The sequence below is a fragment of the Jaculus jaculus genome, chromosome 10 (genome assembly GCF_020740685.1).
Source record: "Jaculus jaculus isolate mJacJac1 chromosome 10, mJacJac1.mat.Y.cur, whole genome shotgun sequence".
Taxonomy (NCBI): Eukaryota; Metazoa; Chordata; class Mammalia; order Rodentia; family Dipodidae; genus Jaculus; species Jaculus jaculus.
The window spans coordinates 83249046-83275349 of NC_059111.1; the positions used below are offsets into that span (position 1 = coordinate 83249046).

At 37.6% G+C, this 26304-nt stretch overlaps 1 protein-coding gene across 20 annotated transcripts in view; it reads right to left on the minus strand.

Moving 5' to 3' along the window:
- The window catches only part of Cadps2 (calcium dependent secretion activator 2), a 586012-nt gene that overhangs the window by 337197 nt on the left and 222511 nt on the right, over positions 1-26304 (minus strand). For all 20 annotated transcript variants that reach the window (XM_004658596.2, XM_004658595.3, XM_004658593.2 and 17 more), the window contains exon 4: positions 11974-12054. In XM_004658596.2, the coding sequence (XP_004658653.1) occupies positions 11974-12054 (81 nt within the window). The remainder of the gene's footprint in view (positions 1-11973; positions 12055-26304) is intronic.

The window sequence follows — 26304 nt, forward strand, 5'->3', positions numbered from 1 at the left end:
GCTTGTTTGATTCCTTATTAGTTAACTTTTTGAGTTCTTTGTATATTCTAGATATTAATCCTCTATCAGATATATACCTGGCGAAGATTTTTTCCCATTCTGTAGGTTGTCTCTTTGCTTTTTTCACTGTGTCCTTTGCGGTGCAAAATCTTTGTAATTTCATTAGGTCCCAGTGGTTAATCTGTGGTTTTATTGCCTGAGCAATTGGGGTTGTATTCAGAAAGTCTTTGCCAAGACCAATATGTTGAAGGGTTTCCCCTACTTTTTCCTCTAGCAGTTTCAAAGTTTCCGGTCTGATGTTAAGGTCTTTAATCCATTTGGACTTAATTCTTGTGCATGGCGAGAGAGAAGAATCTATTTTCATCCTTCTGCAGATATTTATCCAGTTTTCAAAACACCATTTGCTGAAGAGGCTGTCTCTTCTCCAATGAGTATTTTTGGCATTTTTATCGAATATCAGGTGGCTATAGCTACTTGGGCTTACATCTGGTCCTCTATTCTGTTCCACTGATCTACATGTCTGTTTTTGTGCCAGTACCATGCTGTTTTTGTTACTATGGTTCTGTAGTATAGGTTAAAATCAGGTATGGTGATACCACCAGCCTCTTTTTTGTTGCTCAGTATTATTTTAGATATTCGAGGTTTTTTGTGATTCCAAATGAATTTTTGGATTGTTTTTTTATATTTCCATGAAGAAAGCCTTTGGAATTTTGATAGGTATTGCATTAAATGTGTAGATTGCTTTAGGTAAGATTGCCATTTTCACGATATTGATTCTTCCAATCCAGGAACAAGGGATGTTTCTCCACTTTCTAGTGTCTTCTGCAATTTCTCGCTTGAGTGTTTTAAAGTTCTCATTGTATAGATTCTTTACTTCCTTGGTTAGGTTTATTCCAAGGTATTTTATTTTTTTTGATGCAATTGTGAATGGGAGTGATTCTCTGATTTCATCCTCTGTGTGTTTGTTGTTAGCATATACGAAGGCTACTGATTTCTGTGTATTTATTTTGTATCCTGCTACATTGCTGTAGGTTTTGTTCAGCTCCAACACCTTGCTAGGAGTCTTTAGGGTCCTTTATGTATAGAATCATGTCATCTGCAAATAATGATAACTTGATTTCTTCCTTTCCAATTTGTATCCCTTTTATGTGTGTCTCTTGCCTTATTGCTATGGCTAAGACTTCCAAAACTATATTAAATAGAAGTGGAGACAGTGGACACCCTTGTCTTGTTCCTGATTTTAGTGGAAAAGCTTCCAGTTTTTCCCCATTTAGTAATATGTTGGCTGTAGGCTTGTCATAAATAGCCTTTATTATATTGAGATATGTTCCTTCTATTCCCAGTCTCTGTAGAACTTTTATCATGAAGGGATGTTGGATTTTGTCAAATGCTTTCTCTGCATCTAATGAGATGATCATGTGATTTTTGTCCTTCAACCCGTTTATGTAATGTATTACATTTAGAGATTTGCGTATGTTGAACCATCCCTGCATCTCTGGGATAAAGCCTACTTGGTCAGGGTGAATGATCTTTTTGATATACTCTTGTATTCTGTTTGCCAATATTTTGTTGAGAATTTTTGCATCTATGTTCATGAGGGAGATTGGTCTGTAATTTTCTTTTTTTGTTCTATCTTTGCCTGGTTTTGGTATCAGGGTGATGCTGGCCTCATAGAAGGAGTTTGGTAGAATTCCTTCTTTTTCTATTTCCTGGAAAAGCTTAAGAAGCAATGGTGTTAGCTCTTCCTTAAAAGTCTGGTAAAATTCAGCAGTGAATCCATCCGGGCCTGGGCTTTTTTTAGTTGGGAGATTATTGATAACTGTTCAGATCTCCATGTTTGTTATAGGTCTATTTAAGTGATTAATCTCATTTTGATTTAATTTAGGTAGGTCATATAGATCAAGGAAATCATCCATTTCTTTCAGATTTTCATACTTTGTGGAGTATATGCTTTTATAGTATGTCCCTATAATTTTTTGAATTTCTCTGGAATCTGTTGTGATGTTACCTTGTTCATCTCTGATTTTATTAATTTGTGTCTCTTCTCTCTTTCTTTTGGTCAGATTTGCTAAGGGTTTATCAATCTTGTTTATCCTTTCAAAGAACCAACTCTTTGTTTCATTAATTCTTTGGATTGTTCTTTTTGTTTCTATTTCATTAATTTCTGCCCTAATCTTTATTATTTCTTCCCGTCTACTGATTTTTGGTTTGCCTTGTTCTTCTTTTTCCAAGGCTTTAAGGCGAAGCATTAGGTCGTTTACTTGCGACCTTTCTAATTTCTTAATATAGGCACTTAAGGCTATAAATTTACCTCTTAGAACTGCCTTCATTGTGTCCCAGAGATTTTGGTATGTTGTGTTCTCATTATCATTTGACTCTATAAATTTTTTGATTTCCTTTTTGATTTCTTCATTGACCCACTCATCATTTAGTAGTGTATTGTTTAGTTTCCATGATTTTGTGTATGCTCTATAGCCTTTCTTGCTACTGATTTGTAGTTTAATTCCATTGTGGTCAGATAGAATGCAAGGAATTATTTCAATTTTCCTGAATTTGTTAAGATTTGCTTTGTGTCCTAATATATGGTCTATTTTAGAGAATGTTCCATGTGCTGCTGAAAAGAATGTATATTCTGCAGCCTTTGGATGAAATGTCCTGTATATATCTGTTAGGTCCATTCCTTCTATGACCTCATTTAGTCCAGATGCCTCTCTGTTTATTCTTTCCATGGATGACCTGTCAATTGATGAGAGTGGGGTGTTAAAGTCACCCACCACCACTGTGTTTGGTGTTATCTGTGACCTTAGTTCTAATAGTATTTGTTTGACGAATTTGGGAGCCCCCATGTTAGGTGCATATATGTTTAGGATTGTAATGTCCTCCTGTTGGAGTGTGCCCTTAATCAATATAAAGTGACCTTCCTTATCTTTCTTGACTAACGTCGGACTAAAGTCTACCCTGTCTGATATTAGGATAGCAACCCCTGCTTGTTTTCTAGGCCCATTTGCTTGAAACACCGTCTTCCAACCTTTCACCCTAAGATAATGTCTATCCTTTGTAGAAAGGTGAGTTTCTTGGAGACAACAAATTGTAGGATCCTGCTTTTTAACCCAGTCTGCAAATCTATGTCTTTTCGTTGGGGCATTGAGACCGTTGATATTAAGAGATATTATTGAAAGGTGGGTATTTATGTTTGCCATTTTTGTGTGTGTGTGTGTGTGTGTTACTGGTTCTACCTGTGCTCTCTTCTGTTAACTGGTATTTGAGTATAGCTGGTTTTTTCTAGGTTCCTTATATGTGTGCTTTTCCTTTTGTTCAGCATGGAGGATTCTATCAAGTATTTTCTGTAGAGCTGGTTTTGTCTTCAAATACTCCTTTAACCTGCTTTTGTCATGGAATGTCTTTATTTCTCCATCTATTTGAATGGATAACTTTGCAGGATAAAGTAACCTTGGTTGACAGTTGTTATCTTTCAGAACTTGGAATATATCACACCAAGCCCTTCTGGCTTTAAAAGTTTGTGTTGAATAATCTGCTGTAATCCTGATGGGCTTGCTTTTGTAGGTAACTTGATTTTTCTCTCTAACTTCTTTCAATATTTTTTCTTTGGTTTGTGTGTTTGGAAGTTTGAGTATAATGTGGTGAGGAGAGGTTCTTTCTGGGTTTTGTCTGGCTGGGGTTCTAAAGGCTTCCTGTATCTGTATTGGCACCTCTTTCCCAATTTGGGGGAAATTTTCCTCTATGATTTTGTTGAAGATGCCTACTATGCCTCTGGAGTGGAGTTCTTCTCCTTCTACTATGCCCTGAATTCTTATATTGGATCTTTTCATAGTGTCCCGAATATCTTGAAATTCCCACTCATACTTTTCTATAAGTTTGTCTTTCTCTTTGTTGGACTGCATTAGGTCTACCACCTGGTCTTCTAGCTTAGATATTCTGTCCTCTCCCTCATCCATCCTACTGGTGAGATTTTCTACAGAGTTTTTTAATTCATTAACTGTGTTCTTCATTGCTAGTAATTCTGACTGGTTTTTCTTTATTATTTCTATTTCCCTATTTATGTCTTGTATTGCCTTCTTTATTTCATTAAATTGGTGTCCTGCCTCTTCTTTGATTCCTTTGATTTCCTCTTTGATTTCTTCTTTGATTGTTTTCATGTGTTCTTTGACCTCTTTGAACATATTTACAATTATTCTTTTGAACTCTTTCTCAGGCATTTCCTCTAACTCTTTCTCACTGGAGGACATTTCTGATGCATTAATACTTTTAGGTGGATTTATATCATCTTGCTTTTTAGTGTTTCTTGTGTTATAATGTATATATTTTTGCATCTTGGGTTAAGTTAATGCTTGGATTTTCTAGCTAGCTGTGTATTCTTAGCTGTATCAATTGATTTGATGTAATATATTTTCAGGGTAGGACCTTAAGGTATTAGGTGTGGCTCTTAAGACTCTCAGAGTATCTACAATGATGTTCTTAGGGGTTGAGTTTCCCTGCTATAGGAGTATTCAAGCAGGCTGAGTGGAATAAAATACAGGTAGATTCTAAAATTTAACTAAACACTGTACACATTCAATCAAAAACAGCCCCAAGTATGTATGCAAGAGTAGTTATTATAATGACCAGATCCTTTATCAACAAAGTGGTTTAGATTTCTGGTCTGTTGAGGTTTCCAAGTCAGCTTGTGACCAAGTGAGACCCTTCCCTGGTGCAATCCCAGTTACCTTGGGTGATTGTGGTCTCAGTCAAGTTGCTGCCTGGGTCGTCGGGCTGCTGTTCTGATTTCTGGTGCTGGGCACTTGCTTTTCCTACGGGGCAAACTGAGCCGCTGCTGATGCCTCTGCTGCTGTTGTAGCTGCCACCACCGGAGCCACCACCGCTGCTGAAGCTGCCACTGCCGTGTCCACTGCCGCTGCTCACCCCGAAGCCGCTGCTGCGGGATCTGCCGCTGCTGCCGCTCCTGGGTCCGCTGCTGCTCGGGCCGCTGAAGTTGCTGCCGAACTCTGCTCCTGCTTGGGTCCTGCTGTCAGCCCAAGTTGGCGTGGCCGGTCCCGGGCCGCTGCTGTGTTCGCTGGAGCTGGGTTCAGGTGGTGGGGGAGGGGAGGGAGCCGCGGCTGCTGTGGTTGTATCGCTGCTCCACGTGTGCTTCTACCTCGCGGTCTGCTCCTCCCTCCGTTGCTCGCTGCCGCTCTCCCCTCACGTTACCCGAGTTGCGGAGAGCGCGGTGTGAGGGGAAAATCCCGCACCTGGCTTGTCCTGCGGCTCGAGCCGAGAGTCCGGTGGCTTTCTGCTGCGCCGCGGCTGCGGCGGTTGGCCGAGCTGCCCCGGAGCCGCTTTTCCCGCCTGTGCAGGCTCTGGATGCTCTATAACTCTTCCACTTCTCCGCTGCCGCCTCAATTTCCTATACACCTCACTTTTTAGTAAAAGTGTGTATTTTGCTGTGTTTTTTGGTCTTTTTCCCCCCTAGGCTGCTTTGGCGTGGTACCTACGCCGCCATCTTAACCGGAAGTCCTTTTTTTTTTGTTTTTAGAGGTAGGGTCTCACTCTAGCCCAGGTCCCTGGAATTCACTAGGTAATCTCGTAGTGGCCTCGAACTCACGGCAATTCTACCTCTGCCTCCCAAGTGCTGCAACTAAAGGTGTGTGCCACCGCGCCCAGCGGTTTTCATATTTTTATAAGATATGCATATAGAAAAACAAACTAGAAGCAGGTATGAGATGTTTTAGTGCACAGATGAATCTTAATTAGCCTCTGTAATATTCATTTACACTGCTTTGCTTGTCAGAGAAAAAAAAAACATTTTAGCTTTATCCAACTAAGAATGTGCATTGTTGGGAAGGTATACTTACCATATGTAAGCATTCAAACTAAAACCCTATAGTACTGAATAATAACATGGGTATATTTCTAGAATTAGCTAATTTTCACATTGCACAAATATGCAAAGACCTCTTATAGTCATAATCCAGTTATATACTAAAGATATAGAGATACTTAAGTTAAAAGCAAAAGGCCAAGTTATGATAAAATTGTTATGTGAAAAAGATTTACAATATCATTTGGGGAGATTCTAATTTCTTGTTGAATTACATGTACACTGACATCTAATCCTTTTATTTCTGCTATCAAATTTCTGTTGTTTTTACTCAGCTATAGGGACATTCTAAGTACTAACATTTATTGGGCACCAAATTTTCCTTACAGAAAATTCTAACAATGTATATCCCAACAAACAACAAAGGCGAGCCTTTTCTTTCTCATTTAATGTTTTCTAACCTGGCACTTGACTTGGTCTTTTTTGTCTTACAAGTACAGGAAATACACCTTTATGGCAACAAATGCAATAAAACATGTCCCACAATGTAAACAAAGGCTAGAGGATTAAGGTATATAGGTCATCTTTCAAATAATTGCTGAATATCAGTGCCTTCACCATTATATCCCTCAGTATCATTCCAAACCTCACCTAAGAAATCTGCCTTGCTGGCATGACTGGAATGCATCCAGACTGCTCGCAGTAACCTGCATTGTCCCTGACTTGCTTACAATAGTTCATTCATCGAATTGGCAGGAACATCTGGCACCATCTAAGGAAACAGTCCCAGAGTCCCTGGCCACCTGTTTTCCTCCTTTCAATATAACCTCCAAATATTCCACTTATAATAATTTACATATAACCAATATTAAAGTGGCATATTTTCATAGATATCAAATTTCTCCATTAATAACTTTCTTGAAGACTGTTAAGTCTCCTTTTAACATTTCTCTGTATTTGGAAGCTGCAGTCAAATAATTTAGTTTATCCCCAAGAAAAACATATAACTATTCAGCTATAAAATCTCTTGGTTTCCTTTGGATAGCAAGTTGATTTGCATTTTTTCTTTCCAATACAGGTAAAGAAGTAAAAAAAAAAAAGTGAAATAACCCAAAGAAACATAGTTATATATTTTTGTACTAATTTTAAAGCTCTTTTAAGAACATCATCTGAAGCTCAGAAAATGAATACCATCAAGAAAAAGGGCAAAAATCCCCTCTTGTCTTAAGAGTCTAAATTTTATTGAGAGGACACAGACATCACAAGAAGAAAGAAGTCATTTCACATTGTAGAAACATGCTACAAACTAATGAGAAAAAGTCACAAAGGGAACACAGTGAGTGGTCAGAGGGCTCCGGAGGACATTGCTTTAAGCATAAAAGCACAGAAGAGAGTATGTAGATAGCATTTGTGATGATTTGGCTAGGGTATTTCATTGTGCTTTCCTGTCAAGACACTGGTGGTTTGACCATAATGCTCTCTCTCTCCAAAGGCTAATGTGTCTGAACATTAGTCCTCACCTGTTTGAAAAGGTTGCGGAACCTTTTAGTAGGTGGAATCTTGCTTGAGGTAGTGTGTCACTGGGAGTGAGCACTTAGGTATTAAAGCCCAACCCTGCTTGCTGTTCTCCTTCCTTTTCTCCCTTCTTACCTCTCTCCTTCTCTCTCTTTCTCTTTCTATCACCCCACTTCTCTCTCGCCATACTGAAGTAAAAATGTGATTTTAGCTTCTTGCTCCTGCCATGATGAACTCTAACCTCTGGAACTGTAAGCCAAATTAAATCCTTTTATTCATTCCTCATGTTAGTCCTGATTGGATATTTTGTCCCCATAATGAGAATGTAACTAATACAGAAAATCTGTGCCAATAAGTGAGGGCACTGTGGCAATAAAATTGGCCATGTGATCCTAGGACTGCTTCATGGGAGGACTGTGGAAGGATTTGTAACTTTGGACTAGAGAAGCCTTGTATGGATATAAGCAAGGCTTAATGAGCCACTCTGGTGGGACTTTGGAAGACCAGAAGTTTGAAAGCAATGTGGACCAGGTAGACTTGACTACTGAGGTTTGAGGGCAGAAAAAGGGTTCTATTAAGACTGGGTTAGAGGTAGTTCATGTGATATCCAAACAAAGAAATTGGATATATTCTGTCCAGGTCTTAAGAACTTGAGTGAAGTTGAATTTAAATGTAATACACTAATATACTCGGCAGACTGATACAGAATTGGTAGCATGGCGTTTCTCTCTCTCTCTCTCTCTCTCTCTCTCTCTCTCTCTCTCTCTCTCTCTCTCTCTCTTTCTCAAGGTAGAGTCTCACTCTAGCCCAGGTTACCCTGGTATTCACTATGTAGTCTCAGGGTGGCCTTGAACTCACGATGACCCTCTCACCTCTGAATGCTGGGATTAAAGGCATGTGCCACCATGCTTGGCTGCATGGCTTCTCTTATCTGCCCTAATTCAGATGTATAATGAAAGAGATCAAAATATAAAGTGGAAAGATATGAAAAATTTAAAGTTAAATCTGGGAAAGAAATGGGAGCAAGTTTAAAATCCTAGGCCCAGAGGCTAAAGCCACTTCAGTTGTAATTTTGAAAGAGATTAATAACATTAAAAATAAGCAGCTATGGGCTGGAGGGATGGCTTAGTGGGTAAGGGGCTTACCTGCAAAGCCAAAGGACCTTGGTTTGATTCCCCAGGACCCATATAAGTCAGATGCAGAAGGTGATGCAAGCATCTGGAGTTCATTTGCAGTGGCTGGAGGCCCTGGCATGCTCTTACTCTCTCTCTCTCTGCCTCTTCATTTCTCAAATAAATAAATAAATAAGCCAACTACTTTGCACTGGGATAACCCCATAGCAGAATGTAGTTCTGACCAAGCTGTCTGCATTCTGTACAGGCACTAGAGTATAGGAGAGTTGGAAGGCTCACTGAAGGAGGGGCTCCATCTGTATATCTTTGAGGAGATTTTGTCCCATGTTGGATGAGACTTCAGTGATGATTTGGGATCAACTACACTTCTGTGAGAAAAAACTTTACCTTTATGTTTCTTAAATTTACTGTAAAAATTCACTGGTTCACCAAACTTGACTTTGCTAGCATAATTTCTTTGGTTATCATGAGTGCTCTATTTGGGGGCAAAAGAACTTGTACACATCTTCCCAGGAAATATCATGCAATACCTTCCTACACATGGTGGACCTTATTCAATAAGTTGAAGACCTCAGGAGCAGGTTTCCTGAAGGAGCAGCAATTCTGCCTCAACCACAACACAGAAGCCCTGAAGTTTTCACTCAATACTGCAATACCATCTATTACCTCTATTTCCAAATCTGCGAGACACACACACACACACACACACACACACCATTTTCATTTTTTATCTCTTTATATTCTTTCTCTTGCTGGTTCCTTTTCTCTAGGAAAAACTACTTAATATGGGAACAAACTGTTAATGTTAGTTGAATAGCTGAAAGGATGGGGCATAATCAGGGCAAAGACCCTGAAACAGAAAGAACAAGGAGCTGAAGAGCTGAAGTAGCTTTAGCAAGGGCCAGTCCTTAATGAAGGATAAGGTCAGAAGGCCACAGGCCAATCATGTAACACTTTAAAGGCCTTATATAACCTTTCACTTTCTTCTCAGTGGCATGGCAACTATCACATGGTTTATGGCAGAGAATCACTGGCTGCTGTGTTGAAGGGGCAGCATAGAAGGTAGGAGAATTACCTACAAGAAACAATTACCTAAGTGACAAGCAAGTATTAATGGAATGAGATGGCAACACCAGTCACATTCTAGAAATACTTCCAACAAAGAGACACAGCAGGGAATAGAGGTTCATGTCTGCAATAACAGCACTCCACAGGCTAAAATAGGACTATTATATCTGAGGCCAGCCTGGGCTACATAGCGAATTCTATACCAGCCTAAGATACAGAGTGAGGTTTTGCTTTAAAAGAAAAAAGAGACAAAAGGATTTCCTGAAAAATTCTACATTAGGTAAGAGAAAAGGGAAGAAGTCAAACATGACAAGATTTTGGGCTTGAGTAACTGCATACAACTGTTTTTGGAACTAGGCACCTGTGAAACAACACCTCTGACGAAACTACTAGTTCTACATTTCCCAAACACTCTGCTGCAGGGAGAAATCTTTTGTTTGTAGCTGACTTTATCTGATGACCCAGGCCAGGGATTATTAAAATGCATTCTCTGCAGATATGAATTTGAAAACACACTTGAAGCATTTCTTTTTATACTATAGCTATACAAAACATCATGAAAGCTAGTTGTGAAAGCATCCATGTATAGGTCAGGCCCATTGAGGAGCAAGTCAAATTTATGAACAGGCATCATTCTCGGGTACATTTAGACACAAGAAAGGAGAATACAATGCCATGTGCAAAGCCAATGTCTTGCCCTGTGCTGACTGGCACATCTTTCTAGGTCCTTTCTTAGTCTCAGATATATAAGAAAAGCAAGTATGCTTCCCTTCCAGCTGGGTCAGAAGAGAAAGCATTTCACATGAAGGAGTTTAATCTCCAAAGCTTCCAAAAGCTCAAATGGCTTGATTTTTATCTACAATTGCCACCCTGGGATCTGCTGAATGTTTCAATTCTATGTGAACTTTATTCTATAGCATTCATTCTTGGCACCCAGAGATACTACTTCTATATAACTGGCTTTATTCTCACCACTTATCATCCCTGGTGCCCAATATCTCTCTTTTTTTAATTTCCTTATTTTATCTCCAATTTACCAATCTGTTGAGTGCTTTTAAATTTAAACAGACATAGTATCAACACACATATTTTTTTACATATATGTTTGTAAATATACATTTTCTTGGCAAAAGCACAAAAATTGACTGTTAAAGTAGGTTTGCAAAACACCTTTTCATGTGCTAACTTGGTTTGGAAGAGTCATAAAGTCAGAACCATATCCAAAAATGAGCCTGTTCTCCATTATCAAGCTTCCACCAATCGTGGGCTAGGAGAGGGCCTACACCTATTAAATTCTCTCCAAAAAATAATGGTTATCGCATTTATTTTGTGCTAGCTTTACTCTCCGTCAGAGAATCTACTTCTCTTTTTTAGATACATGCAGATCCTAAGGACAGAACCACCCCATCAAACCTCAAAAGGTCCCCAGCTGAAACTAAGAATAATTGGAGAAACAAGCAAGAGTGCTGTTTTCTTCATGAACCTAGTACCAGCACAGGGGTGAAGGGGATAGACATAGAGAACAATCAACTCCTACCAAACCAGATATCCAGAGACAGCGGCTCTCAAGACCTCATCACTGAAACAAACCTAAAATGAACCCAACGTGGCTCAGGAAAATTTGTGGAAGAGGGGTCAGAAACAGTGTTAGAGCCACACATTGGGTCATAGTACACAGAGACATTTCCTCCTATCTATAACTGATGGCTAATCCCACAATGCAAGACCCATATACCCCAACATGAAGGGTCCCTGTGGATAGGGAAGGACAGGAAGGAGGCTAACAATGGTACCAACTTGACTGTACTCACTGAGTACCAAACTAATGAAAAAAAAAATAGCTTAAATGGCTAATGTCGATTTTCTCTAAAATCGTTAAGTATTAAAAGAACTAATAGCTTTCCTTTGAAATATATTTGGGTTCTCAGAATCAAAGTGATTAGGGCAAGTAAAATCACTAGAAACTATTTTACAGAATATACTTTATCAGTCAGATTCTGTCTTGGATATTTCAAATTATATCTTCTATGCATTTAATCATTCAATCAAATATTACTTGCCACCATTACTTACCAAAATGGTGTTGGATAGTTTGGACTTTATTATATGATTTACAAGGAGATTTCTCTCTATAATTTGTTCAGTGAAATGCTAAAACTCTTCTATGTGTAGTACTTATAGAAATTCAGGTATTGTTTTAAATATTAAAAACAGGTATCTTTGAGTTTCAATCTTTCACATATTAGGGAGGGAAACACAAAATAGATAGTGTGCTCCATTTAGGCAATCTGCATTCAGATGTTTGGGATTAAGAAGTATAAATGCAAAGGAGAGAATGTTAAGTTATGCTTGAATTTTTACTGTTATGAAACATGCTTTCATCTCACAAACGTCAAGAGAGAAAAGAAATGTGGTACAGAATGTCAGTGTTGAGTAATTTACCTTGGCCATTCTCTCTGCCAACTGCAGCCGACCATCTAGCTCTCTTCTGATCTGTGCTGCTTGCTCATCAGCATTATCAAGCTGAAACATAAAACAGAGATATATATGTGCACATGATAACATGTGACAGACAAAGGGGAAATGTATGTGTGTGGAAGTGATATCACAGTGATATACAAAGTGAAATGTATGTATGTGTATGTGATAACAGAGACATGCAAAGCAAAGGCTAAATGACTCAAAAACATTTAATAAATTTTCATAGATACTTATTGAGAAGATACTTCATGAGTCTGTTTAGTTACACTGTAGTCCAATTAAATTATTTTCTCATCAGGTTTTGTTCACAAAAGTTAATAAATCTGTAGAATTCAATAGCTGAATTTACTAAGAACTCTTATTACCATAATTCTTTACCTAATGTGTTCATAACAACTATAAGCCAAGAAGTCTTTGTTTCTAGAGGAAGAAATGAACCACAATTAGTTTTTCTTAGCCCTGTATTGTCTCTCCAGAAAGCTCAGCCATAAGTATTTCCAGGTCTGTAGATTCTTCTTTTGTTCTTTTTGCAAGGAAAAGATACCAAATAATGAATCATCATTTTCTTTGTACTCTGAAAAGTATTACTTCATTTAATAGTAAGTTTTTACTAGCATTAAATTATTAAAGTACCATTTTATTGACTGACAATATATTCTACTATTTTGATCTTATAGACTCCATAATCACTGTGGCTGCTAGCCCAGGCTGACCTGGAATTCACTATTTTATCTCAGGGTAGCCTCAAATTCATAGCAATCATCCTACCTCTGCCTCCCAAATGTTAGGATTAAAAGCATGCACCACCATGCCAGGCTCTAACCTGTGCTTAAAGAAACACATGTTCAGTTGAAGTAATTGTCTTTTCATAGGTAGATACAAGAAGTAGATATACACTGCACATTCTACAAGCTACCCCAATGATAACAATATCTTATAAAATTATAGTATTAAATCACAACCAGAATACAGGCTGTGACAAAATCATCCATCTCATCCGGATAACCTCAGGAATAAGTCCTGTACAGTTCAGTACTATAATACCACTATTAAGACACTGAACAGTTCTAACACCACAGCAGTCCCTCATGGCAACCATGACTACCATCCTCTAGTCAACCTCTTGTCAGTTTGTTTTAATGATGAGCTTCACCTTGACAAATGTTGAAAAATATATTCTACTAAGGAAGACAGGATTTTATTATAATTTCTATTACAAAATGAGATATGCTCCCAGGAGAACACAGCATTGATTAACACTGGAGAGCTTCAGCTCTGAGACTGCTGACCTCTTGGCAATCTGAAAGGTCACTTAATGAGTGCTTCCTAAACACTCACACCCACAACCAGATGTACAACCTCTAAGGTCCTTTCCCATGGGGCTTGAGAAATATACTCCCAACTGTCTACACAGCAGGTCAATTTGCATGAAGAAGGAAAGACACTGAGCTTAAGCCCAGGATGGATTAACTTTTGGACCTTTATGTATTTAGAACTAATGCCATTCCATAACTGTCATGTCACCTTCCTAGATACTCAAGCTACAAACCCAAGTCTCTTTGACTTCTCTCCTTCATTGTCCAAATCAAATCCACCTAAAATTATGTTAAAATAAATCCAAACTCTGCTTGGACAAATCTTTCTTCACAGGAGCATGTATGTTTGTGTCTATGCACATACTTTTCCAGCCACAAACATATTTCATCTTGCCAATTCAACCTCAAATGTTGTTATATAACAAAAAGAAATATGAACACAAGTGACAACAGCATGTTTTCTCTGAATTCTGAAACAAGTGGTTTTGCACATACAAAAATGAAAAAGGAGGTAAGATGGTAAGAAAAGAAAGAGAAGCCTGCCTTACAGAAGTAGGACTTGAAGATGTTGATGCAGCCAAACTACTGCTACACATGGCTCTGAGAAAACTCACAGGAACTCCAGAGTGGCAGCAGGTTCACAGGCAGATTTGATTTCACCAATGCACATATGTTCTTAATTTCATTTTCTTTTAATTCATGATTCTATATACTTTATATTACAAAAGATTACAAAACTCACAGATGCCTTCTCTAGCACAAAGAATAGGCCCTCTAAAGAGGATCATTCAACCCCAACAATAAAAAATGCACCAAAGTGTCTTTAATCTCTTAGCAGCTCTAGTCTCCATTACACAGATCCTTCTGAAGTTTTACATTTCAAAATATTTCACTGGCTTGACAAATATTTATTAAGTATGTGGACTTTTACTTTCCTTTTCTTCATTTTTTTTTCTTTATTTGAGAGAAGGAGAGAGGGGAGGAGTGGGGAAGGGAGGGAAGGAGGGAGGGAGGAAGGAAGGATGGACGGAGGGAAGGAAGGAAGGATGAAAGAGGGCATTTCAGGGCCTCCAGCCACTGTAAACGAATTCCAGATGCATGTGCCATCTTTTGCATCTGGCTATCATGGGTATTGGGGAATCAAACCTTGGTCTTTATGCTTTGCAGGCAAATGCCTTAAATGCTAAGTTATGTCTCCAGCCCCACATTTCTCAATTTCTAGGGTAATTACTGTATTCACATCCAAATTCTCTAGGCTTGGAATATCTTAACATGGATCTTTAAGAATCTCTCATACTGTTAAAGTTATAAGCAAGATCTTGCAAATATATACATTCCCCTACCGCTCTGAGAATTGTGTTAACTTCATAGATTCCCCTTAATTCTCTAAGGGATGGCTAACTCAAAAGTTGTGGGGATAATACACAGAAATGTCCTTCTCAGTCCTACATCAGCATGAACTTACTAAGTTCTTTGTAAAGGCATATATTAGACAGACTCTTAATCATAACACAAACATTCACAATCATGTAATTTATAGTAAAAGCTTAAACCAACAAAAATGGTTTATAAAATAGAAGACAAATGCCATAAGAAAGTACTGTGTGAATAAAAATATATATTTTTTGTTAATGGGATCAATATATATTTGTGAATATGAGACAATTAAAAATAGGGTAGAGCCATGACTGAAGAAATGACTTAATGTTTAAGGCATTGGCCTGAAAAACCAAATGACCATGCTAGGATTCCCCAAGACCCAAATAAGCCAGATGCACAAGTTGGCATATGTCTGGAGTTCCTTTGCGGTGACTGGAGACTCTGGCACACCCATATTCTGTCTCTTGCTCTATCTGTTTCTTTCTTTCTCTCTCAAATAAATTTTAAAAAGCTAAACAAAAATAGTGCAGAGCTTTGACTTGTGACTCTCACACCCTAGGCTCCCTTGCTTTATTTCAATCCTGTTCTGTGGAGAAGGCAAAGTTCTGAAGGTAGGAAATCTAATTCTGCTGAGGACATTGGGAGGACCAGAAGCATGTATTGCAGACCCATTATTTTAAAGGAAAATTTTAAAAAAAACATACATACATACAGTGCAAAAATAACTACGAAATATCACTCAGTAGGTCTTTTTAAAACTTGTGTAATCAGTCTCATGATGCTCTCAACACCATCAATATCAAAACTTTGAATTCATTAAATTTATTCATAGTTCAACATATCACTCTAAAGTATGCCCATCACAGCACTGCGCAGATCCTTGCCCTCTATGATTAATTATTTTCTAGAACCAGGTTGAGCACAAAAAGGAGAATTAGTAGCTCTGTTTCTCTGTCATGATGCCTTTGTATATGCTAACCTTATCAAGTGCAAGGAAAAAAAATTATTAGGTTCAGTTCCTCTGAATTTTCACTCAATGTTATGGCACAGTTTTGGAATGAATTGTATTTTGTTACTTTGTTGTAATATTTGTATTGTGATGCAAACTCAGTTTTTTTCTTGGAATAAATTAGCTGTTCCATTTTGTTGATATCATTTATAAACCTGGTGATTTAAAATCATACATTCATGAACAATGATCAACACAAACAAGATGCTGATCCTTCAAACACTGTATTGAGCACCTTTCTTTATTGTATAATTTCCTTTTGTAATTAATTATTAATCTGTTTTCTATTTGGCAGAGAAAACAAAAAAGGGCAGAGAGAGTGACTATGGACACACCAAGACTTGTTGCTACTGCAGAAGAACACCAGATGCATGTCCCACACTGTGCATCTGACTTTATGTGGGTACTGGGAAACCAAGCAGTAAGATCACGCTTTATAAGCACACACCTTTAACCAGAATGTCTGCTGTGGTCACTTCTCCATGCAGTGGCACAAGCTAGCAGACAGCTCTAGCTTGTCTCATGAATTCCAGCTCTAAGCTTCCAATTGAAGACAAAGCCTTTCCTTGTAGGCATTTCACAGTGGTCTTAAAGTAAATCTGAACTGATCTTTACTCCCAGCCCTCTATATGGTTCCCTGGTTTCTGCACATCCTTCTTAGTACTGTTATTAAATGCAAATCTCAGAAGTGGGAAGGAATGCTAATAGAAGTACAGGAATTGTGAAGCAAATTAATGAGAATAAAGACTTACAATAAGAAAGAATGATGCTGGTGTTTGGACTCTCCTGGATTTTGTACCAATCTATGTTTCTAACGTATTGCACTTGTAGTGTCAACATAAACTGATTCATTGTGAAGCATGCCACATTTTCCCAGTTCATGGCTTTATTCTCACTGCAGCCAGTCTCATTGCCTACATGTATTGTCATTTCATCTCCACATCTTCTGAAAAAAACTCTGATCCAAATATTTGCAACAACAACAAAAAACTTTCTGATGATCTGCTATTCTCAGCTTTATTGGGCTTCTCAGGTAACTATGACCTCTGCCTCCAACTACAGTAGATGCACTTTCTTTTACTTCACAACATCTTGACAATAGAAATGAAACACACCCACCTATGATGGTGGGTTCAAAGAATTTGTCTCAATTTTAACCACTAATACAAAGGATAACACCGCTGATATTCAGACTCTAACGCCACCCCCCTCCATATATATATATATATATATATATATATATATATATATATATATGTATATATATATATATATATATATATATATATATATGTATATATATATATATATATATATATATATATATGTATATATATATTCAACTCATTTTCCAGGAAGTAGTCCCCTCATGAGAACAAAAACAAAAGTCTCTTTCCTGCCTGCTGTTGATCACTAACAAATACAAAGTAGCTAATGTTTTCTTTGTAATTTCATACAAGAAAATTAAGTTATTCCAAGGCTCCTGAGAGCCATGCATTCCCTGTATGATGTTATATATGAATGAATCAGGGAACACTCTGTGAGATGCAAGGCTTGTAGAGAACTCCCTTATATCAGCCATTTAAATTATGCATAAAAATCTGACTCAGAAGTAGCAGTTCTCTCATGCAGTCTTGTACAACAGTTCTAAGTCTTAAAAATTCATTTCCCAAACCACATTTTCCTCTGAATACTTAAAACTTGGAAAAGACAAATTAGTTAATTAGATATAAAATTACTCTTAGTGAACTGAACTGTATTAAATAATGGATCAAAATGTTCAAAAGCAAGAACATAATAAATTTAACCTTAAAATTAAAAACCATGCAATTTGTAAACCTAGAGATCATGCATGTCCATTCTCTAGCTATATGTATATCTAATTATTCATGCACACACAAACACACACATGCACACACTCTTAAAATGTCACAGATACCCTGATAAACTTTCATATATCATTAAATGTTTAGTATTTTATTTGTATTAAAATTTTATCTCTAGACAAAAATAATTATCTAATATTTTCAAACAAATATTTACTAATGATATTTACTAGAATAAAACAGTTCAGTCTACATTCACATTGAATATTAAATAGAACTGTGGTTGAGGGTTTACTGCTAAATAAAATTACACAGGTAGGTTCACTTTCCCAGAACCATCTAAGAAAGGATTCAAATTCTAGCTTCATAGGGCCGAGATAATAGCTCAGTGGTTAAATACACTTCCTATAGTCTGCTGGCCTGAGTTCAATCCTAAACCACCCATGTAAGCCAAGCTCAAAAAGTGGTACAAGTAGCTGTTTGTTTTTTTTTTTTTTTCATAGTTACAAGAAAGCCAGGCATGCCCATAAACATGTGTGCATGCACACACACACGTAAAAATAAATTAATATATTTTCAAGGACACTATCTTCATCATGACTCCAAAGTCTCTTTCTTTAAACTTATTCAACATTTACTTGTACCAAGAACTGCTCAAACTTTCTATAAATATTATCTCAGTTAAGCCTTTAAAAATCTAATGGAATAGGATTTATCACTGTCTCATTTTAGGCGTAAAAAATCTAAATCACAAAGCCATTTTCCTACACTCACACAGTTGACATCAAAGTGGTAGGATTAAAGTGTGAATCTTGATGTTTGGTATGTTTCAATGCATCTGCCTCATACACACAGTCAAGTACCACACTATTTTGTCTTAAGTTCTTCAGTATATATAAATGGTCACAATAGGAAACACATTATATATTGCTGTTTAATTTACAGGAAAAGATTAAAATTTATCCCATGCTCAGGTTAAGATGCATGATAGAGGACACAATTGGAATTATATTTCTTGAAGGAAAAATTTTCTGTCCCAACATTTAACAAACATGCTCAGGTTGTTAGATGAATGATGGAGGTCGAAGGTGAAAAGGCTTTGTGGAAGAGGTAGGAATTACAAGTGAACAGGGTAATGTGTGGTAAAACTGAAATTCAAGAAAATACAAACTGTTGTATGGACAGATAGTCACTCTGTTACCCTAGAACATGAGGTATAGACAAAATTGTTGGGTGGAAATGAATATAAGAAAACAAAATGGGCAACTGAGTGCCATCACTGCCGGAAGCTTAATCAAAAAGTGTGGCCTGCCTATGTTCTCCAAAGAGTCATCTCCTCTTCAAGAAGGGTTAGGAAAGTGAAGGATGATGCTTGCATAAGGTTCATCTAACATCAAAATATGTACAGTTGGAAGGAAGAAGCCAGTAAGGAGCTCCTTTTATGATCCATATGTGAGGAAATAAAGTTTACAGTCAAAGCAATAGTTGTGGAAGGTAGGCAGGAAATAGCCTAATACCCTAGAGAAAGCAACGGTGTCCACTGACTGTGTCAGGAAGACCATCAAAAGGAATGGACTCAGGAGTATGAGTCAGGACTAAATGGGACATGAATAAAAGGAAATCCAACTTTCAGATTTAATAGGGATAAAAGGCATTTGAGTCTACTGAATTTGAGGAGTTTCACACCTATCAGTGAACTATGGGTTGAAGTTATACTAAATGGAATAAGGAGCCAACCTACCAGGAACTGAGGAGAAAGACAATGGTTCTCAAAATAAACATAGTAGACTTGGTTTTAATCATTGCATAACTTTTAGAGGATTTAACTTGTTATAACAATTCTAATAGCATTTATCTTCTAAAAGCACAGGGGTCCTAAACAAGGTACCAAATCTATCTATGTTTCACCCTATGCTCCTGTGTCAGGATCATGTATATAGTCAATTTAACCTATTTGCATGTTCTGTAACTATCTGCATATTCAATCAGCTATGGATTGAAAATATGTGGAAAATACCCTATAACAAATCAATATAAGCATTACTTCCTTAAAAAGTGCAGTGTATAAACTATTTACATAAAACATTATTATATCAGGTATTACAAGTGATGTTTGGTATTTGAAGGGGAAACTAAACAATAAACAGCAAAAAGCCAAAAACTGTAGAGTAAGTTAAAATGCTATGATTTATAAACTGAGATGTACATCTTGCTCATCTGAAATTATTCATTTCAGAATGACGGGATAGAATTAACATAGATAACAACATAATGCTAAATGTTAAAAACTAATGGAATTCTTCCCATCACTTTGTCAAAAGTAGTGGAAATTAATCATGGCCATTCATTACATAAATAATTTCTTACTACAATGATGATCAAATTGTTCTGTACAGAACAGAAAGCATTCATTATTTTATTCTCATCTAAAGAATAAAGAGAATTTGAGATATGGCTTAAAATACTAATATTTCCCACATGATTTCCAAATATCTATTTTCAAACCTTAACTCTCATTAAAATTTAAGATTTTCAGGGGCCAGGATGCATGGTTCAGTGTATAAAATACTTATGCCTGAGTATCTTGGGTTTGATACCCAGAACCCCCAGAAGCTGTGGTAGGTTTCTGTAATCCCCCTTATGTGCCTATGGCAAGAAGGGGAAGAGAGACAGGAGAACTTCCCAGATCCAGAGGCTCGCAGGCCTGCTGAACTGAAGACTGCAGTGAGAATTAGAAACCCTTCCTCAAACAATGTGGAAGGCAAGGAACAACAACAACAACAACAACACACACACACACATGCCAACACACATGCACACACAAATTCTAGATTTCCAGATTCAATCACCACATGCTGTATCAACATGGACAGATATTTTATTTCAACACATATGAAACAAAATTCTTGTTTCCAAGAGCCTTATTTAAAGCTGTTTTGGGGCTGGAGAGAGGGCTTAGTACTTAAGGCACTTGCCTGAGAAGCCTAACAACCTGAGTTCAATTATCCAGTACACATGTAAGCCAGGTGCACAAGGTGGTGCAGGTGTCCAGAGTTTCCAGTGGCTGGCACACCCATTCTGCCATATCTGCCACTTTTTCTTTCTCAAATAATTAAATAAATAATTTAAAAAAGTGTTGTTTCACAAGAAAGAGGGCTACCATACATGGAGTGCTTAGAGCAATAATGCCAGATTGGAGTGAGTTCTATTACAATAAGACTGAGGGCTGCATCAGGTTATGCTTTATATAAAAGTTGTACTAGGGCTGGAGAGATGGCTTAGGGCTTAGAGCTGAGGACCCTGGTTCAAGGGTCAATTCCCTAGGACCCATGTTAGCCAGATGCACAAGGGGGCCTATGCATCTGTAGTGCATTTGCAGAGGCTGGAGGCCCTGATACACCCATTCTCTCACTATCCATCTGCCCCTTTCTCTGTCTGTCACTCTCAAATCAATAAATAAAAATAGACAAAAAAGTTGTACTAGACAAGCATTGGCAAAATTTAGACTTGCTATAATTTTCAAGCTTTCATTTTGCCCTTTTCAGAGAAGTTTCTCGTCCAGTGCTTTGACCTAGGGTATATAGCTCTGGGGGGTAGAGACTGAGTGGAATTTTAAAGCATAATATTGGGTATGGAACCAAGAGCGTGTCAAAATAGTCACTAGTAAGAACAGTACAGGCAAGAGAAAAGTAAAAACAGGCCCATTATTTGATTGAATATGAAACAAGCAGCCCAAAGCTAAAATCCAAACTAATCTCTAATCTTTAATCTTTAATCTAAACTTCTAGAAAAACAGAATTATAAAGAACATATTTTAACTATTCACAAATATTTATTACCACTTAGAAATATGCAAGCATTTCTATGATAGCACTTAATACTTCACAGTCCTAGGAACATGATGAATCAGGTTCTGGGGTTGTTAAGGGATCAAGATCTCAATTAACTTTGCTTTGACTTTTGGGAAAATCTAGATGAGTCACTTTATTCAGTTAATAGAATAAGATTTTAAAACATTGATGAAGGTTGTCTTTGGCAGAAAAGATTGGAATTCAGATAGTTCTAAAATTGAGTTACTTAATCCTCTTATAATCTAAATATAAAGGTAAAAGGAGAAGAATATCATGAATAGATCTTGTACTATGTACTCCTTTCTTCAAACACTAGTCATGTATTGTTGTACATTTCTCAGCAGTTTATAATAACCTTCGCTACCTCTGGGAATGTCATCTTGAACCACAACCCCATCTCTCCAGTATAGTCCACTAATACTGAAGACTTAAAGGCCCTACAGCTCTACTGCTCCACAGCCTCTAAATGCTTCTCTTTCTGCCCAGAATACTTTGACAAATGTGCAAAATTATTATTTTGGTAAAGTTCTTCATGGTACATCCAAAGATTATACTGCCTTTCCCAGACTCACCTGGGAGGAAGGAGGGATTTACCACATTACTGTGCCATTTGTAATGACATTGTTGTCTTATTTTATTTATTAATTTTTTTCGTGTGAGAGATACAGAGCAAGAGCAAGTGAGTGCACATGTGCTTGAGAGAGAGAGAGAACTGGTGCACCAGGGCCTCTAGTCACTATAATCAAACTCTAAATGTATGTGCTGCCTATATGTATATGGGAACTTGGGCACTTGCATCATCTTGTGTGTCTGGTTAACGTGGCACCTGAAGAGTTAAACATGGGTCCTTAGGCTTCAAAGTCAAGTGCTTTATCTGCTAAGCCATCTTTCCAGCCTGACTTTGTTATTTTTTAAAATAAGTCTAGCAAATATCCAAACCTTACTTAGTTCTCTTTTCACACCACAATGAACATATTGATTATACTGCATTATTATTGATAATGTGCCTACTAATTAATTTGAACATGCTGTATTACCTTATGTCATATTTAAAAATAATCTTTAATAAGCATTTAATTTCTGATTATAGAAAAGCAACTGATTGTTACTGCCTAACTTCATTTTTGTTACAAAATGTAAAGTAAAATTATTTAATTTACTTGTAAGTATAAAATACATAGCTTTCATATTATTCACACTGGTACACCATAGTAGCCATTTCACTAAAATATAACTGCATATCCAGAATAACTTTTAGAAATTAGACTTTATATTGGCATTGTGGTGGTTTGATACAAGTATCCCCCATAAACTTAGGTGTTGTGAATGCTAGCTCCCCAGCTGATGGATATTTGGGAATTAATGCCTCCTGGAGGGAGTGTATTGTTGGGGGCAGGCTTATGGGTATTAAAGCCAGTTTCCCCTTGCCAGTGTTTGGCACACCCTCCTGTTGCTGTGGTCCACCTTATGTTGGCCAGGGGATGATGTCCACCCTCTGCTCATGTCATTGTTTCCCCCTGCCATCATGGAGCTTCCCCTCGAGCCTGTAAGCCAAAATAAATCTCTTTTTCCCAGAAGCTGCTCTTGGTTGGGTGATTTCCACCAGCAATGCGAACCGGACTGCAATAGGCATATTCTTCCTTCTTTATTTACAGCCCTGCAGTACTGTGAATATTCTGAGCTAACTAAATCACGATTACTAATTTTATATTCTTATAGAACTGTAATATTCACTTAAAATATGCCCTTGATTTTCTTTGTAAACAGGGCCAAGTTAACCTGGAACTCTGTAGCTCAGGCTGGCCCTGAGTTCATGGCATGCCTCCTACCTTAGCCTCCTAAGTGCTGGAATTAAAGGAATGAGCCTCTATGCCTAGTTGGACTTGAATTTCTCTTCTGTATTTTTCCTAAATTTTTTTGTCATATGCATATGTAATCCTGAAGATATATTATCTACAGACCAAACACTAAAAATATTTAAATTAATTTTAATATCACAATATTTAACTTATAACAATTGTATTATTCTTACTCTTTTTTAAAATATTTGTTGCATTTATACTTTTTTATAACAATAACTACTTTGCTTAAAATTATCCCTGATTATAAAGCTTACTTGTCACTTGTGCCTCTCCTAACTTGATGTCTTAGGAAGTTCTTAATGCCTTCATTTTGACAATTAAACATTCACTGGCTCAGAACAGTAGAAATGTAAACCACTACGCTTTTTCAGGAGGTCACATACTGACTTTCCATGTCAGATGCTAATCCTTTAACACAGATACAAGAAATCAGACCAAGTGATTTCCTAAGTCCTCCTGTGTAGCCAGGACACTGCTTATTTCTCATTCATGGCATTTTCCTCTTCAAGTCTGGGGAGCTGAACCAAGGGTGTTTAAGTACTGATCATCACTCCACAGCAGCTCTGTATCCTGGGTTTCTGATCCTCAAGTACACTACATATTTTTACTATTTTCTAGGTTGCAGCTGGCAAAATTAAGGGTTGAGCACAAGCATGACTAACACAGCCAGTAGAAATCTTCAAAACCTTTGCTGACATGAGGGAATGGTGAAGTGAATCACTGGGATCTCTACTGAGCCTCTAGCCTCAGCCAGGCTCCAACAGTGTTGCCTGCTCAGGTTCTCTTTCTCATCCCAAACCACACTCAAGTTTCATTTCCCAGACTTCATTTTAAAAGAGAACAGACTACTTGATGTGAGGACCTCTGCTTACTTTCCTTATTTTGTAACCTTCGTTGGAGACAATAATATAGAAACTACAAGATACAAATATATATCTTCCTCATAAGAAAAAAAATCTGTTATCTTCTTATTTACATAATTTATGTAAAATCATTTAAATTTTACATCTTAATTTTTGTCATTTGTTTTTTCAAATTATATATTTATTTACTTATTTTTGAGGCAGGGTATCACCCTAGTCCAGGCTGGACATGAACTTGTGTGAGCCACCATTCCTGGCTTGCTTTCAAGTCATTTAAAAACATAACTCTGGGGGCTGGAGAGATGGCTTAGTGATTAAGCGCTTGCTGTGAAGCCTAAGGACCTCGGTTTGAGGCTCGATTCCCCAGGACCCACGTTAGCCAGATGCACAAGAGAGTGCACGCATCTGGAACTCGTTTGCAGTGGCTAGAAGCCCTGACACGCCCATCCTCTCTCTCGCTCTCTGCCTCTTTCTCTCTCTCTCTCTGTTGCTCTCAAATAAAGAAAACATAAAAAATTTAAAAAAAAAAAAAGAAAACATAACTCTGAAACTCAGAACATTCGCTGGGTACCACATACAGCAGGGTCACGTACTTAGTAATTTTGTCAAATAACTAAAAGCGCACAAATTCCTGGGCCAGCAACGATAAGTCTCCTCTCCATATAACTAGATACCACATTCTCACAAGTATGAATGAGTCCTATGTAGCCAAGGCAAGAAGTGGGGAAGAAATTATTTTGTCAGGTCTTCCAGATCCTTCATCTTTATCAAGGGAGATTCTTTGCTAGAAGGATATAATGAAAACTAATTCCAGCATGAGGAGGAAAATACCATCCCAGTCAAGCTTCCTTTCCTGTCTAGAAAAACAAAACCACAACAACATATGTATATAAGGATCACAGTATATAGAGTTTTAGGAAAACACACTGAATGGTATAGGCAAAGAGAGGAATACAGGCCATAAAGGAAGGAGGGAACACATCCACTGGACAAAACACAGAACCAACACAGAAACATCTGTGGAGGTTTCATCTCTGGGATATAAATCCATGAAAAATACAATTTAACAGAATGACCAATATCTGTCCAAGCAACTCATAGTCTAACCTACTTAGCAGCAAATAACCTGTTGTGATGCCACACAAGTGCAATAGTGGCACACAGCCATGGTGGGGAACCAACTGCTCTTGATTTGGCTAACTGATCCCTCAGTGGTACGAGACCCATAGCTGAAGCTGGAAAACAAGTCAGAACCATACCCAAACATAAGCCCACTCTCCATTATCAAGCTACCATCAATCATGGGCTACAAGAGGGCCTACATCTATTAAATTCTCTGTTAACAAAGTAAGGGTTATCTCATTGTCCTAGTGCTAACTTACTCTCCGTTGGAGAATCTGCTTCTCTTTTTCAGATAGATGTAGATCCTAAGGAGAGAGCCACCCCATCATACCTCAAAAGGGCCCCTGCTGAAATTAAGAAAAATTGGCAAAACTAGCCAGGATGCTGTTGTCCCGATGAACCGGATACCAGCACAAGGGGGAAGGAGATCAACACAAAGAAAAATCAACTCCTACCAAATCAGAGCCAGAGCCCCAGAGGCTCCCAACACCTCATCACTGAAGCAAACCAAAAATGAACCCAACATGGCTCAGGGAAATTTTGCAAAAGAGGGCGCGGAAAGAACGTGAGAGCCACATGTTGGGTCATGATATGCAGAGACATTTATCTTACCCATAACTGTAGGCTAACTCCACAATGTACGACACATATACCTCAACAAGGAGGGGCCAGTGGGGAGGGGGTAGGTCAGGGATGAGCCTAATAATGGTACCGAATTGACTATATTTGCTGAATACAAAACTAATTAATAAAAAAATTATATAAAAAAGAAAAATACAATTTAATCTGATTAAATGACGTACTCTCCTTTCTCTAACATACTGCCATAATACAAGTCCAGCATAGCATGGATCACAACAACAACAGATACAAGACCCAAACTTTCTGAAAAGTTTTGAAGGAAGCCAAGAATTGAGGGTAGAAACAAAAACAATCATACCAGAGGAATTTGAAGTTTCTTGAACCTATGGATACAAGAAACATTAGGCACAACCCAGTTCTTACACATAATATCAGAATCTTCATAACAGAGCCATAGTAGTTCAACCCCTGTCGTCGGCTT